Source organism: Fusarium poae, chromosome 4 (genome assembly GCF_019609905.1).
Source record: "Fusarium poae strain DAOMC 252244 chromosome 4, whole genome shotgun sequence".
Taxonomy (NCBI): Eukaryota; Fungi; Ascomycota; class Sordariomycetes; order Hypocreales; family Nectriaceae; genus Fusarium; species Fusarium poae.
The window spans coordinates 118,600-136,316 of NC_058402.1; the positions used below are offsets into that span (position 1 = coordinate 118,600).

Below are 17,717 nucleotides of genomic sequence, written 5' to 3' on the forward strand. Positions count from 1 at the left end.
CACTTTGGTATAGCAGGCGGAAGCACTGATACGACTGTAGCTTAGTGATAGGCCTCATTGATACCATTAAATTGCAGACTATTTTCTAGAACATGTTAGTAGAAGGGCAATGTCGAAATAACATGAAGTGATTCCGTTGCAAATTTACCAAATAATGCACTCCCGAAGATAGGTGTCAGAAGATTGACGAGTATCGACTTCGGCGACAAAGTACGAGATCCTATGTCCAGGGAAGCGATATCAAATTGCACCTGTGACGATGATTGTCCGTTGCCACGTTGTTACAGCCGATCAATTCTGTAACATCAAACTGACAGACAGCTTCATCGGTCTCGTGGTTAATGCTATACTAGATCTATGCTGACTCCGTCATCCTAGGCAAGGCAAAGCCTCGGCCTAGGGACAGGTCTCATTCATTTCTCGTCATGCGAAAACAGGACAAATACGCAATGGTACCCTCTATGGAAATAGAACCAGCCTTTCAAACATTTCGCACTGTCCACGTTGTGTCGTGTTGGCCTGAGAGTATTTTAAAATGACGCAATATAAGTGATGGGAAATTGCTGTCACATTCCGTAGACTGTCTGACCCATTTTTTAAGCTTTAGAAGTTACAACCTGCCTGCATAAACGATGCATGTAAAATGCATGCAGAATGCAAGACGGAGAGTTCGCGGACGTTACCGAGATACTAGAGCCAATGCGGTAATCGATGCGGGGACGTCACGTTCGGATTAATCCTGACGCTCAATTGAAACCCTACAGCCACAACGTCACATAATGAGACGTAGAGCTTATTAATTTCATTGACATCTCGTAAATAAAAAACAAAAAGGCTATTATCAATATATATCTATTCCATTCAGTATTCAAGGTGGCCAGTTATGCCATCGGACATGAATTCGGGGAACGGTACCGAGATGTCATTGCTATACGGGTCTGCTGTTTCCTATGAAAGCTGGTCACAATGTCAATTCTCGGTTACCGAATTGTCTGCCAATGGGTCGACCAACGACCTATTAATCCCAGTAGCTTAATTCACTTTTATATGTATACTTCACATTGCTAGCGCCACCTTGTCTTTCGCCTTGGTCAGCCGGTTCTGGTTTATTGAGATATGCTCTAGTGAAGTCACTAGACTATATAGCTTATTAAGGGTTAATTAGCTAGCTTAACCTAGGGCCTTAAGGATTAAATAGTAATTTTAGCCTTATTAATTTAGGCAATTATATAATATAATAGTATAATATAATAATATTTTAATTATAATTAAATTAATTTAATATAACTATTATATATTAAAAGCAGAATATTTTATTTAATTATTTAATTATTTTTTATTATAATTATTATATTAAATAAAGATAAAGAAAAATAATTATATTATTTTAGATTCTTTTTATATATTTATTTTAATATTAAGTTTTTATTAAATCTTATTAAATTATATAGCCTTATAGCCTTACTGCCTTTTTTATTATTTCCTCTTATTATTTTTATATTAGGTTTATTAAGAAAGTTATTTCTCTCTTAAGTTATATTAACTTTTAAAGACTGGCTTAATAGCTACATAATCATATATATACTTCAGGACTTACGCCTTAAAAATCTCCAAATTAGTAGCTTAATTCACGACTCCCAGTGGATTCCACACTCTATACCCGGAACTCTACTTCGGATATCATCTTGATTGATCATTTTCGAAAAACAGGTTATCTTAATAAAACTTACAATTAAACTGGATGATACTAGGGCTAAGCTGCCGAAATGTCATTAGTATTTCCCGTGTCGGCGACTTGTCTATACGTTGAACCTTAATATCCTTTGTGTTCAGGGATGAGATACGATGTGGCACAACTGAACGTTTCATCATCAATCTCTTGCTTTTTCCGACAGACTCGAGCAACGTTGAGCAGAGACATGTTTAGGATGCTGATTCGGGGAAAAACATTCAATCCATATCGAGTTCATGCGGTCGCCGAGTACCTAAACATTGTGATTCCGATGAACTTGCATTGACTCGCACTACTTCGACCGGTCATCAGGCTAAGCGTTTGCCATACATATAGCCGTATTACTCAGTAGACTTGTGTCGCATGTTGGAATACTATTGCAATCTGACTGTACGACGTGATCTTCGGCACTGATGTTGATATTTGTTTTACAGTCTTTCACAATGACGGACATGGTAGTGTATGAATATAACTGTATTAATCCATAAATGTCTAACCTAGGGCTATGGATATATCTTTCGTAGAAGGCGTTGGCTCCCCTATTGAGATACGGTAGCCGGTGGGCATTGCGCTACAGCAACATCGTTCATTACAGGATAGTACATCACAATGACGATTGTGTTATTAATGATTATGTTACATCCACCGAGACTATTAAACACGATTATAGAGACCTTGAAATACTGAATATGTAGAGGAGTCAGTAACCTATTCTGTTCCATGAAGTAGAAATAGAAAAAACCGAGACATCTACCAACCACGGCTTCATATTGAGTCTTCAGTAGCTGATACGTTCCTGAATTAAGAGTCTATCACTATGAAGAAGGCGGTATGTCCAATGGCGATTGATATCTGATATCATCCACTCTTAGTCTGAATTATCTTTCATCGACTTTTGCCCTTGCGGTAATTTCGTTTCTACCCCAGAGATATGGCAGAGGGCTTCGGAGCTAATGCAGGAAGAGCTAAAGCACTGGACAGAGTTTCGCTGACGTCCTGCTGCAGGACCCGCTGTTTAAGGTTTTAGGGTTGCAGTCAGCCTGCAAGGCACAAACATCCAGGCGTACCCCGCGAGCGCGGAAGCTGTCGACCATCTCGGGCCGACATGGTGGTTGATGTGTGGCGGCATCGATCTGATTGACAACAAAGACGCTTGTTACAGTGGGTCTATTGCAGAACCTTCGTAGCCAATTCTGTCCAATCAACAACATACCGACATGTTACTTTCACGCCCAGCTGAGGAGTTATAGCCAATGGCGTCGCATATAGATGCCGGTGTATATAAAATAACTCCGTTGTTTCTCATGCTTACAGTAAGCTTTGGTCAATCGAGTAATATTGACTTATCCATATGCGGTAATCGATGCGGGGCCGTCACGGTCGGATTCATATTTACGGCGCCGAATTTAAACAATGACTTCAAATACTGATATAGAGCTCAACATTTATTTAGACAACTTCCCAGGAGAGCAAGGTACATGAATAGAGCGGATGTCTTCAATTTTTAGATGTCTCGTTGAATACTTCAGGGAGTCAGACATACCACTCAAAAGTCTGTACCGAGAAGGGAGATCTGTTCGAATTAGCCATCTTCAGAGTTTCGCGGTGAAAGCTAGGACACCATGCTGAAATATCTACTAGTCCCTCTATTGACAACCACTCATGTTAGTCGCGCCATTGGCTATTTTTAGTGAATTTTCCATGAGATGTTTAGACTCCAATAAATCATCAACTCGACAGGATTTAGTTCTATATTACAAAGATGGCTTTAATGCAACTTCCAATCAAATAAGACGATTGTGGAGTCAAGCCTACCAGAGGCCATTCCTCCCTGCAGAATCAAAGGACTTCATGAACATTGTAGCCTCGGCGCTGGACAAAAAGAAGCTCTCACAGACTTTCAAGACTGTTAGTTCAAGATTGTTAGGCAAGATTCAGTATGCAAACGAGTCGGTTACCTTGCCCAAACTCCTCCTTGAAAGCGCCCCAAGGCCGTTCAATGTCCTGTGTTGCGGTACTTCTGTAACAGCGATACCTTATGCACAAACTCTTATTATCGGAGATGTGTCACAACGTGTTGTAGAAAACAGTAGGCTGAAAGGATATGGTACAGGCCATCATTATAAATTAGAGGAAGAGAGTTTGTGTCACAATTGAGTAGATTTCGTACCGAGAAGAGCGATGCGACAATAGCAGCTATATCGCATTGTGGCAATTGGTCTCTGATATAATTGTTATTGAATTGACATGGGCCATTATGAGTTTATCGACAATTATGAATACAAAGAAAAGGCAATTAAAATTTTCATTAGTCCCCACACCTGATGATGAAGAGGAAGTACTTTGCTCCGTTGGAAATTAACGTGTTTTATTTCAACACGGGCAGAATTGTAGGTGCCATGCCTGGACACTGTAGCTGTGACTGATTACTGTGTGATAGGTTCAACCAATGCTAAGGGCCGGAAATAAATAGGGATAACACACTGGAGGCCAATGATCGGCGGAAATAAACCTCACCCGTTTTTTTGTTCATCAGGTCTATCAGTATTACATTCCTCCTAGCCGTAATAACTTCCATTCAATCCAGCTGCAATGCCGCGCATGGTTATTAGAATCCACGTCCACCAAGCACATTGCTGTATTGTTTGGGAAGGATGTGTTTGGTCATGTTGCAACCGTTTTGTAATGGGCAAAGTTCATGATCTTGTACCTGTAATATTTCTGCTGCCAATTTGTAAAGGAGTATGGCTTGAAATCTGAGCAGTTATCATGTTGAAATAAATGTGGCATAAACCATGGTAAATTTGATTATATTGCTTCGTGAGCGGAGAATGGCATACACGAAATGAAATTAGGAAAATGTTACTAGACAATAAAATCCAAAAGGCAAAAATGTGATTCCTCACTAACCATGATAAATTAAGGCATTCGTCATATTTGGACTGTCTACTAGTACCTACAGTTAGTCGAATGCGCTGTTAACAATAGTTTGAATATTGGAGCTTGACCAACCTTCTGAGCTTCCACGACCTAATTGACTTTCTCTCCCTGTGATGAACCACATTAAATATTGCCTTAGATTGACCATCTTCTGTACAGCGTTGGTTTAATTCCTTTATGCTGTGACAACTTGGCGCGTCAAGGTTGTGTTCGGTATATGATAACTCTGTCGCCAATGTTTGTAACCCACATGCAAACGGCGTCTCTGTCGAGATCGTGCATACCAATGGCTCGAGTCTGGGAGTCATTAGTTGCCTCGTGGTTTCGGAATTCAACTAGACACCTATGGAGGCGCTAATATCCAGGCCTGACGGTTTGAAGTGGATTGTTATCCAGCTTATGAAAAGAGAAGCGACCCTCACAATAGTATATCAGATTTCGACCAATGTAAGAGGGAAGACAGTCTATTACTTCTTTATCACAACCTTCGTACTGACAGACACACCACTAAATCGGCTTTAATGACATAAACAGCTGTGTAGTGGCCTATGTGTGATCTTGGACATCCCTGCTCTATACAAAGTCACAAGTAGACCCCCGCAAGATTGTCCACCCCATACAACAAGCCAATCCTCCATATAGTCGATCGAGTTACCAAGGCTTACTTACATCTTCTTCGCTCGTCTTTCGAAGACATGTTGTCGAATTATACGGCGATTGTCTGCATCAGTATAGTCCACAGTGCAATGAATTCTCTTCTCCGACCCGCTAGTATGCCAGCCGTTACTAAAGAAGAGTTTCAAATCAGTCGAGGGTAAGTATGATGCTCAGGTTCAACATACATAATAACTGCACCTGCCGCACCCGGTTGAGCCTTTGTTAGAACCAAGTCTACGATACGTAGCTTTTCCGTCTGGTTCTTCTTGCTGTACATGTTGCTGGGACTGAATAGAACGTCTCTTACGCTCATATGGCGATGGGTACAACGATCGTGGCTCGCTGGCTTGGCGACCGCGACATCCAATAGATTCTTAGCTGCGTAATGCTTTCCCAGGACTGACTTTGTCCACGAAATGATGGTTTGTCTTACGGAACGAGGTAGCATGTTGACAGACGATGACTATTGAGTCAGGTGTGGCGCTCTCCTTGTTCAATGGCAGGTGGTAGTCGATCGTCAAATGCACAGAGATTTGGAAAATGAACAGCAAGTAAAGTAGATGCAAGGTTGAAGACTTCTTTGAATGCGAAAGGAATATCGATTGTTAGGTTGCATTGATGGGTCCAGAAGCTCACATGCAACCCTCATTGAATTGTTAGCAATAGTCTGTTCAAGGCAGCAGGATCGTCTTTGTTGAAAACGTGTCTTCATAACTGACTGGTGATCCACGGTAGTATTTGTGATTTTGAGGTTTGTAACTCCACAACCGACCGTGACAAATAATTGTGTAACAGCATGTTGATGTTCCTGTATTACCAGCATAGAAACGTCCACTCTACATACACTCTATAATCTAAAGGCACCGAAAATGAAATGAAAGTAACATGTGGTGCTATGTCAATGCATACCGCTTATAAATTTATTTGTGATTCGCCGCGCCAGACCAAATCTTAACGCTCTGATACGATAAACAGCACATGGGCGTTGGTCCTGTCACGTTGTACCACCCAGCGATGTCCGTTAGGCAGAAATTATTCGCAATTCTCTTTGTCCCTCATTCATTGAGTCCACAATACTTTTCACCAAGTGTCTTGGCGACTCTCCGGGTGATCGAAGTTCCAGTTCATCATGATATACCAAGGTTAAAGTATCATTCGACCAAGTACTTTCAGAGGTTTAGTGGGAACAAGATATGTAATATTAGGTGATCCTCACTTTTCTGAATCCATCAGAAACTGAACAGCGATAAACACTTGCATGGTTGAAGAATAAACCAGCCCTTAAGATGCGGGGGAAACTGTCCTTCCAAAATCATAGTTTGAACAAGCCTCCTGACTGCAGTAGCTGGAATGACTTGACAGCAGTATTAATAACCATTATATGTTGTCTAAGGTTAACTATCTCCAGTATAGACATCATTGCATCCGTCCCTTGCATTGAGATCGAGCCCACTTGTCTGTCTATTTATCCAGTAAATACTAGATTTATAACGGAGTTAAACCTCGTCCCTTCTATGTACAGTAAACGGTCGGTCAATTTGTGAACGAAGGGCTCTATCGGGCGGAAGCTTATATCCCAATTATGGCATGACTCTGTAGTCGTGATCCCTATTAGGTGGCTGGGTCTGATATGTCAGGACGATTCTCAAGCAGTGTCCAGACAGACCATATAATTAATCTACCAAGTAGCATCATGGGAGAATGAACAACTCAGTAAGAACATAATCTAGTTCACATTTATCATGAAAATGAATCCATGTACAGGTTTCTGATTTGCAAAACCATCCACCTAGTAATTCTTCAGTGCCCTCGGATATCTCCTACCCAATGTATGGTCACAGGCATGTGCAAAAAGATGTTCGCCAAGTTTAACCTGCTAACCAACCCTGCAGTCAATCGATTGACCAAGGCTTACTTCGCCTTCGCCGGACTTTTGTAAACATGAGCTCGGACCAAACGGCGACCGTGAACACTGATATAATCGACGGTGCAGTGTATTTTCTTGTCCGATCGACTGACATGCCAGGTCTTGCTATACAGCAGCTGTCAGTTACCCGTAGACACATAAAATATTTCAGTTGAACGTACATAACCTCCGCTCGTGTAGCGGCAGGAAGGGCCTTTGCAATAACCTTGTTGATGATGCGTTGTCTCTCCATCGGGTCGTTCTTGTACGTGTCGCTGGAGCTGAAGACGACGTCTTTCGCGGCCATTGGACGGAATGCACTGGGTATGTTTGGAGGAATGTAGCCAGATGGCTGGGCGGAAGCGCCATCTTGAACATTGCTGGTGGCATGGTGGGGTCCAAGAACTGACTTTGTCCACCAGCTGATGATACGTTTTCCAGCACGGAGCAACATGTTGGCTGGCCTTGACAACTCCGTTAGATGTAAAGTTCAGTGGTGGGCTGTAGTTGTGCCTTGAGCACTAGAGACGGCGAAAACCAACGGGTAGTAGATGAGAGGTTGAGGATTCATTCTGGACGTGGGAGAAAGAACAGCTTTAGGCTATACCGAACATCGGGCGAATACCGTTTCCGAGTTCACCGCAAATTCACATTCAATGACGATTTGTGATTGAAGCCTGGAGTGACTTACTTGCTGGAGGCCGGTGTCACCAAAGTGGTTGGTTGTCGATGAAAGGTCACCTGGGATCCTAGCCCTTTCATTCCCGTGACCAAGAAACTTCATTCCTTGTGTGACAGGAAAACATGTTTTTAGTACAAGAAGTAAAATGATATCCAATTAAATCAAATTCATATTGCATACCGCCGGGAAGTTGAATGTATATTAGCCGTGATGTTACGTCGTGGATATGTCGATTGTAACAATTCATTTGTGGTTGGTGACTGTATATGCCTGCCAGTGTATTACCCACGTATCGTATTCAGGCAGGAATAAGGTACCATGTGAGACGTATTTTCACGCCTTCTATTCAGTAATCTCAACGATTCTGGGAATGTCCTGGCGACCCTGCAAGGATTGAACGTTCTACATCATTTGGCATTCGACGTTAACTAAGGATTCATTCACTTCCACGCCGTTGACTATTATACATCTATCATTTGAGCCGACACCTCCTCGAGTATTTCCTTGCTCCAGCAGCCAAGCGAGAGCTGCGACCCAGCGCCACGATGAGATGGATGCTTCTGAGTGGCGTCCACTTCCAGAGTCGCGACTTGGATCGTGTGAGACGGACCGCACAATGGATTATCGCGGAGGCAGAGCGAAGTCGGGTTAGCCGGGTGGTCATCTGTGGCGACCTTTTGACAAGCCGAACGATGCACCCAACACACGTTGTGTCTGCATGCTATCGCTTCATCAGCGATTTGAGCGATATAGTTCCACGAGTCAACATCATACTCGGAAATCACGATCTCGCCTATCGTCGCGACTATCAGACGACAGCTCTTGAAGCACTGAACATGAAAACACTAGCCCCACATGTCTCAATTCACAGCGTCATCGATCGCCAGGTGTGGGATGGCCGAAAGGTTTTGCTTCTTCCTTTTCGCGAAGAGCAAAGTGATCTTACAGACGCTGTAGCTGCCATCAGTCCCGATGAAGCGAGCGAGACGGTTGCATTTGCCCACCTGGCAATCAACAAGGCCATTCTTCAACGTTATACCCCACACACGAACAACTCCATCACGTACCGTGGTTTGACAGGCCCAGACCACTTTGCATCTCTGGCTAGAACCTTCACCGGGCATTTTCATAGTCATCAAACCATTACACAACACAACATTCTGAGCAACGGATTTGACCTACGAGGAAGCATCACATACCTGGGCTCACCCTTGCAACTGAGTTGGGGCGACCTCAATGACGACGAACGAGGCGTCGTTTTATTCGATCCTCAAACACTTCACCACGAATTACGTATCAACCCATATGCCATTGGCTACACAATTGTTGATGTTGAGCGAGTTCTCAAGAACAAGGTTCAACAGGATGCAGTCGAAGACAAACATGTCATGCTTCTTGGCGAACTCAACCATCACAACTATATAACAGCACGACATTCTCTCCTTTCGCTAGGCGCACGAAGCGTCCGAGAATGGAATCAATCCAACTATACTTTGGGTTCCAAGCGGAGACCATTGGAAAATCTTGGGTCATCAGTTCCGACTAGCGATATCGCAGTCCAGCCCTTGGAGGACCTGCGCAACGACGGTTTACGGTCGAACCCGTGCGCTCAACCAGAAATCAGAATAATTGACATCGACGAGGAGGCCCGTCAATATGTGGAAACGGTAGACCTGGATGCATCTCTTTTATCACGACGAGATGAGCTGTTGCGAGTTGGCCGAAATATTATCCAGGACTCACGCACAATAACACACGAAGATGAAGAAGCCGGGGTTAACTACCACGACTTCATGAATCGATCATTTCATCCTGCGGTAGCGACTGCCTCCAGTCACCTGAAAAACACATACAGCAACGTCTTCATCGCGGAACCACATACTCTGACAATCACAAACTTCCTTGGCGTACAGCGTGTCATTACTATCGACTTTCGACACGACTTCCCACGTGGACTAACTTTGTTGGTTGGCGACGACGGATCCGGCAAAAGCACACTTGGCCAGGCCATGGTATGGTGTCAGTTTGGGCGTTGTGTACGTGCCGGGCTGTCCGCCGATGGTGTGGTCAATGACACCATAGGCATGAACTGCTCTGTCACGCTTGAGTTTACCAACGGCTATGCCATCACAAGGTATAGAAAACACAATGTCCATCAGAATCGTGTGGTAATAACCCTTCATGGTGAACCTCAACCGCAGTTTGAGAGACCCGATGCACGGTCAACTCAGGCGGCAATCAATGATCTTCTCAGAACCGATTACGAAACATACGTAAGAACCGTCGTGGTGAGCCATGAAAGCGCGGCAAGCTTTTTGAGCTTGACACCAATACAACGACGAGACATGGTTGAGGCGTCGCTCGGGATGCCGGATAACTGGGGATGCATTGCAAATATGCTGTTGAAGAAAATAGACACGGAAGTTACTCAAGTGCGGAAGAATCTGGATGGAGTTGGCCGAATGATGAAAGACAGCAAACGGAGGATTGAACAACTACAAGAGACGCAGAAGCGCCTGCAGAACGAGGCACTCAAGGCAGTGGCATCTTTGGGGGCAGCTTGTCGTCATCAGGCGGCCAAAGCGAAAAGGTTCGAACAACAAGCTCATCAAGCCAAACCAACATTTCCAAGAATAGACCCTCGCATCAAGATCTTCACCTTGCAGAAACACGTTCGAGCCGAGCAAGAGAATCTCGACAAGCTACGAGCCTTCTATGCTGAGCTCCAGATACAAAGCTCTATCGAAGATGTTGGATGGTTCGAAAGCCTACATGAGCGCGTGCGTCAGAAGCTCAAGGCTACGAAAGAGGCTCATGCTACAGGGCCACGAAGACCATTGCAAAGAAGGAAACGAATTTTCCTTAGCTACTTGTCAATTGCCATTCGCTGCTATGTTTCTTTTTTCAGAAACCCCGAATATGCCCATCGACAAGCAACCATGGGTAATGTTGATGGCCAGATTGACGAAGGCATGTCGCGATTGAAGGCATTGAAAAGTGAGGGCAACCGGGCCATCAATCATGCTCTGACCATGAGCGAAAAGACGGTACGATTTGCGCAGCATACAATCATACGCCAGAAATTACAACAACAAGAACGTGAGGAACTACGACGACAAGTCACGATGAAGAAACACGGCGCTGCGATATATGACAATTTCGTGGAAGATGAGAGCAAGTATATGCGGCATTTGCAGTCAAAACATGACTTGCTTGTCGACAATCTACGAAAGTTAACTGATGACCGCGAACTATTTGAATTTTGGGCGTTTGCGTTATCTAAAGGTACAGATATCGCCCGTCCGGTCATCTCATTTGGAGCAAAGGCGAAACGAAGCATAAACTTTCGCGAGCATCTCCTCCTAAAGTCGATATCAGAACTCAATTCCCTTGTTCCGCAGATCTTGACCGTGCTATACAATGATGCACAGCTTTCAAATATAGCAACAGCGATGCTACGTTCGATCTTCGACACCGATTCTGATTCGAAATCTACTTTCTCATCCGTCCTTGATTCGAAACTTGCCATCAATTCGTCGAACGCCTACGGAAAACACTCCAGAGGTGACCGTGAACAAGTCGACCTGGCTCTCTTCTTGGCATTGTTACATCTAGCGAGAGCCAAAAGTGCACACCACGCACACTACGTTCTTATTGATGGGGTATTTGATAAATTGGACAACACTGGTCAGGCGGCTGCCTTCAAATGGCTCAGTGTCATGTCCCAGATGACGGTAGGATGGGTTATGGTTATTACTCGCAGCCAATTCTTGGTAGAGCGGGATGTCGGGCATGGTTCGGCCAAAGTTCTAGTTGTGCGAACAAATGTGGGACAAGAGGGCACCGAACTCTATGTAAATGGTCGGAAAATTGGAAGAAAGTAATATAGTTTGGGATTTTCCGATGACAGGATGTTCATCAATCATTCAATGCCTTATTTGTAACTAATCTCCTGGAATGTCTTCTCCATTATATCCCACGAGACTGTGAACAGAAAGTAAAGACAAATACTTGTATACTTTCATTAAGAACGGCAGATGTCATAAAAAGACGCGGCCAAGTTAGAGTGTCTATCACTGAAATGACAGTGACAAAGCTCATAACATTATCAAGCTTGATACCAATATTAGCGGTGACAATGTTGGAACTAATATTCACAACTCTTGTCTTTCTAAAGGTATTCTGAGACTCCGAAGATAAACAAAATCAACAGCAAGTTGTAAGTGGGGTATATCTTGTGCCATTATATCCAGATTTCTGTCGCATGAATTGGCCAATTTATGCATGATTCTTGCATAGTATTCGCACGCTCCTTGCACTGTCTTCGCAAGTTTATAGTACAGTGCCCCAGTGCACACAGATCAAAAGTCTTTGGACAGACAACAGTAATTGATAGGAAAACGTCTCGACCTCCAGGAGTCCTACAATAATCCCAGTCTGGTGGGATTGTTGACCGATGTCAGAAGTTCACAGCTATGGTTGGTTTTTCAACAATTGAGATGCAGGCTAAAAGTGTGACTTGAGTGTGCGCCACTCCGATTGCAATGGAGTGCATTCCTTTTTCACCACGCCGCATTGGTATCACGCAGACAATTCCTCAAGTCTGGTCACCACCTCTGGAAACTTGCAATTGCTCGTGGATCTGGAGCTCAACTTTATACCGTCTGATTAGGCAATGTCATGAGCGTGCCTCATTTCGTAAGAGACAACTAGGCTTGTGAAAGTGTCTTACAAGAGCAGCTCTTGAACTTCCTGCACTATGTATCTGGTGGAGTTTCTTTTAAAAGATGTTTTGTAATTGGTAACTGTTCCCAGAAGATAGTTTTGGAATGACAGTCGGCGTGGGGTTCTGCAAAATTGAGACAAGATCGATATTCGAGGCATAATGACTCATTGTAGCTACACTGTTATCACCCTTCGCGAAGGGAAAAGAAATAAGACTCAGCGATATGCGGACGATAACAATGTAACGTCGGAGGGATTCAGTAAAAAAAAGCCATCAAGTATATCGTGCATTGATTTAGAGAGACTAATACGAACCGGAAAGATATCTAGTCGAACTATGCATGCGCGGTCGACTGCCTGACACTGGAATGTTATCGCGACTGGCAAATATGCGAGAACGATGCCAGCACTCACTACGTGAAGTACATTCTCAGACGTATCGCTGGTCGCCATATGAATGCTAGCTCGGATGTCTCAGGACTGAATGGCTCGAAATTTGGAACTCTAGAATCCTGAGGGAATATGTTTTAACTTCGCCAACCCCATTGAATACATTGGCCTCTTGTTCACAGCACGTCTCAACGGTGGCGGCATGTGTCACATTGGACGATGTTATTTCTAGAGAGGGTTAAATGAGATATACTGTCATTGTTATTTTGCTTCATATGCGTCATTTCATTTGAGCCAATTTAGGTGGTCGTCGGGCTTTGCCTTGAAAGTAAGTCCATCTCTAATGTCGACGTGTTGTGCAATAAGAGTGAATGATGCAACTTAATGTCGGCACTGCGACGTCTCATCATTGAGAATAGACAAACAACTCTTAGGCAAGGACATGTCAAGGTTCAATTTTGTTCTCTCTTTTCAGCATCGCCCTTGGTGTGGCTAATTGTTTCTATTGGAGGATAGGGAGACAATCCAAAGTTGTTGTTTCCCTGTAGTATTTATGGAACTTGGAAGAATTAGGCTTGGAATTTATTTTTAAAGACGACTTTTTGGGACATGCAGGTTGCACGAAGGTTGCACGCTTGATGCTTGTAGGCTACAGGCCGTCATCGGAATGTACCTAGAGGCACTCAATATATAATACCTAGGAAAAGGCATAAAGCTAAATTCCGACTGAGTATAAATAATCTAATTGTTTAACTCCTGAATTCTGTTCCCGTCACAAATCATTGGCCCCCAGTCGAAGGCATAGTTGAAGACACATACTACTCTCTGGTAGGGTAGATTGAGAGGAAGGAATGTATGGGGTGTCGTAACAGTATTTTGAAGACATAGTAGTACTGAGAATAGAGTTATTGAGAGGTTTGGACTAGTATCTACCTGTAAAGTCCAGAAAATCTAAATTGTACTACTGATCGAGTTAGAAGGACATTGTGTGTGAAGTGACCTGTCATTGACCCTGGTCTGAGGTGTTCTAGCTAACCTGTAGCTACCGAGTAGAAGGACATTAGTATCATGGTTTATATGATGATCACGCTCTTACAATAATGGTTCTCCACGTTTCTTGGCTCTTGAAAACTTTGTACTAAATAGCAAATCAATTGTCGGGAACCAGACAATCCACAGAACAATCTGAAATTGCCTAGATCAGGCATCTTTGGGTCGATTCTCTATTCTTTGAGGTACTCAGGTCAGGAAACCGTTCAGAAGGACGGTCTTCTCGTTCTCAAGTTATCTATGTTTTGTCAATATTACCACCTATTTCGTATCTGTTGATGAATCATACACTTGAACCCTGTAGCATGGGCCACAAACTGCCCTGGACTGGGTATGTAGGCGAAATTGCGTTTGGCTTGCGTTGCGTCTACAGCTCACATGCAACCAAGCTACAGATGGGCTCGGATTTGCATGGACGGATATAACAAGGGAATGCGATCCACAGGTGCTATCCCGGGCCCATCATTTAAGTTTCAACAATAGGAAGCAAGGAGATATCACTGATTTTAACTACCAATTTCAACTTGAAATCCATAACCAAAATATCAGCAAATGGCAACAGCGACATTTACCAAGATGCAATGCTTACGCAAGAGTGCTTAGTGTATGTCGGTAACCTCTCAGTCCCAAATTTAAGCTGATATTTGGATAGTGAATGGGGGTTTAACTGTGTATCACCTGACTGGTTCGTTCTTCTCTGAATAATCTAAGTTATATAGTGATACGCTATTATCAGAACTATAGCACAGTGATCTTTGAATTTGAACCTATGATCAAAGTATCAAGAATGAAAAGACAATCGGTATTCAGGTCAGCTGAATATTCATTCTGGAAACAGGACTATAACAATGAATAAATCGCAGAACGAGTCAAAGCACACCATGAACGTTCGACGTAAGACGGAACTCAAAAATAGATCCGGTATAATCCCGTGGAAACAAGTAGTGTTTCAATTTCGTCACGTTTTGTCTCTGAGACAAACGATCTTTTGATATAATAGGCCAATACGTCCCCTTAAGTAGGACTCACATCAACTAAAGAGCCACCCACTATGCATCTTTGTGACGAGTTATAATCACCGACCATGACGAAGAGATACTCCTATACGTTGACTAATGGATACGGTTTTTGGTAGCAAGGGATATAAGCTAGGATAGCGTGTAATTCCTTCGCCCCCTACTATCGTCATGAATAGGAACTTATTATCTTACCAAGCAAATCGAGATTTAGAAACTGAGAAAATTCGAATAAGTTCTTCGCGATAACAGCAGTTTAACATAGAGTCCCGGCGTCGGTGATCTAGAGGGGGAATAGGCCTAATACTCCAGCAACGACAGTAAAGCTAAATAGCATGTGAATGTTCTATTCATTTTCGACTCTAGTTATATTGCATTATGTTTGAAGCATCTAGCTTTGCTAAATGATGGTCACTGTTGAATAATTTAATGTTAAAGCTTTTGTTTCGCAAATAAACAAAGACTGGTCGTGATTGCTCTACGAAATGCAGCGTGTTCTTGTGGTCTGTACCTTGGTCAACGGTCTTTGCTATTATTGTACTGTGCAATGATATATGGCGATAACCTTGAATAGAACTGAAAAGGGCGAAATCTATATTGCGGGCGCATTCTAAACAAAAGCAATATATAATTAATACGCAATAATGTTATACAGCCGTCATTGTGCGAAAGAGGAAACACGCCAGGTAGAATAATTGATGTGACTAACATTTGAACTTGTGATGTACGCTGGATCTGGACAACTTAATCGTGAGTTGGGAGTAGTTAATAAACAACAATAATTCTCCCAATAATATCTTGCCCTGCCTCTCCCACACGCGGCAGGTATTTGATCTTATTTAAATACTTTATTTCTTAGGTTTCATTTGAAACAATATTTAAAAATGAAAGTAGCACGAATATTAACAATGTTGAAGAATTTGTAAACATGACCTGTTTGTAGGACTGTCCTTGTCTTGAAAGTGGCGAGACCACAGGCTATAGTATAACGACCCTAATCCTGTCGCACCTGTCAAGCTCATTTCCTACTAAGCTAATGAATATCTTCTTGAAAACGTTAAAACAAGGTTAGATATGGAATATTGTCCATCTACCCTCTGGAACATGCTTCATAATGACGTGCATGTTACATATGAGATTATTTCGGCAGAGGGGGTAACTCAATCCATCACTAACTGTCCGATGTCTCTCCTTGCATTCTTCACCATCTTCACAGTTTCAGGCACATAATGTGTAGTTTTCAGGGAAGAAAACAAGACCATGCTGGACAATTAAATTTTATGGCTGATGCCTTTAAAGTAAAACTGTCCTCGTTGCATCTCTTTATACAATACTACCGCGAGGCTTTCATAACTCATATAGTTCTATTTACCTCTTTTAGAATTTCTCAGTTGGGGCTAGATCCATAGTAGGTGGAACTGCTATCTCCTGCTTCCATGTGTGTTTAAAAGTGCAGCCAAAATATTTTAGCTTGATACTATTAGAGCATGTGTAATAACATCGTTTCATGGTGTGTAAGTAATATCAACTGAGCTAAAATGTTTATATCAGTATCTTTCGTTGTAAAGACCATGAGCCTGTACTCACAATACCTGAAGATGATGCCAGTTAATTCGAAGTTTTTCCATAAGCATCCATACTGCATCCATGAGAGCCTGCCTTCCTTGGAAACAATTTCATATTCCTCGGGGACATTCTCGCACTTTGGAAAGCGTTTTATATTTTCTATTCAAGTTTCTTCATTATTAGCCTTGACTACATCAACAAACAACATACCTCCTACACCGTCTAACATCGTCAAACTGTCATCTCCATCTTCTTGAACGGTCAGTCGATGACATATTATATTTCGACTTTTTCTGGCGTCCATAATTTGAGAATAGTAAAGGCCTAGAAGACCAGACTTGAATCTCCACCTTGGGCTCAGGAATATCAAGTTACCTACCAATAACCATGAAAGAAGGATCAGAGCTTGCATTATAAGTTTTCCCGTTACCACCATTTACATCGTTGATAAGCAGATTCTGAGACGAGAAGTCACGCCCAATGACCCACCTCTCGAACAGCCATTACAATAGTCTAAACTAGATTAATCAACATCACTGAGGGGATTATAGGCGTTGTTGAAGCGTGATCGATAATGATATAACACTTGTATTCTCGTTGTATAGGCAGCAGGCCCATACCAGGCCTCCGGAACCAGTGTCAAAAGTACGTTTTGGCGTGATGTCTAACTACCAGATCATATCACGGTTAATGGTATTATTGTCGTATCATCTTGCACCTTGTCAAGGGTATTGAAATAAATCTTCCCTATTTCCTGGTTAGTGTTCTTTCATAGAGACTGTAGAAGCGTCTGCAGTTGGACAATCATTTGAAGATTTCCATTTTAGCTTAGAGAACACATAGGACCTGCTAAAATGCAAACGTATGGACGAATGGAAATTTTTGAAGCCTCCTCTACTCGACAAATGTTAGCCTAACGAGAGATGTATTTCCAGTTATTAAAGTGACGTGCTTGATGACATTCCCCAATGAAGGATGTACTACTGCTTGGGGCAACAGTTGACCCTTGCGTGGCCCAGACGTTCCAGGTGAAGCAGTGTCGAGAGTGCGAGT

The 17,717-nt window shown here is 42.8% G+C and overlaps 2 protein-coding genes across 2 annotated transcripts; one reads left to right on the forward strand and one right to left on the reverse strand.

Moving 5' to 3' along the window:
- Positions 1–7,240: 7,240 nt before the first annotated feature.
- On the reverse strand, positions 7,241–7,689 carry FPOAC1_010164 (uncharacterized protein; the record flags this gene model as incomplete). The annotated part of the gene is made up of 2 exons (XM_044854559.1): positions 7,241–7,361; positions 7,418–7,689. The coding sequence occupies 2 exons, from the start codon at positions 7,687–7,689 to the stop codon at positions 7,241–7,243; spliced, it is 393 nt and encodes a 130-aa protein (XP_044701872.1).
- Positions 7,690–8,462: 773 nt separating this feature from the next.
- Positions 8,463–11,801, forward strand: FPOAC1_010165 (uncharacterized protein; the record flags this gene model as incomplete). The annotated part of the gene is made up of 1 exon (XM_044854560.1): positions 8,463–11,801. The coding sequence occupies one exon, from the start codon at positions 8,463–8,465 to the stop codon at positions 11,799–11,801; it is 3,339 nt and encodes a 1,112-aa protein (XP_044701873.1).
- Between the last annotated feature and the right edge of the window lie 5,916 nt (positions 11,802–17,717).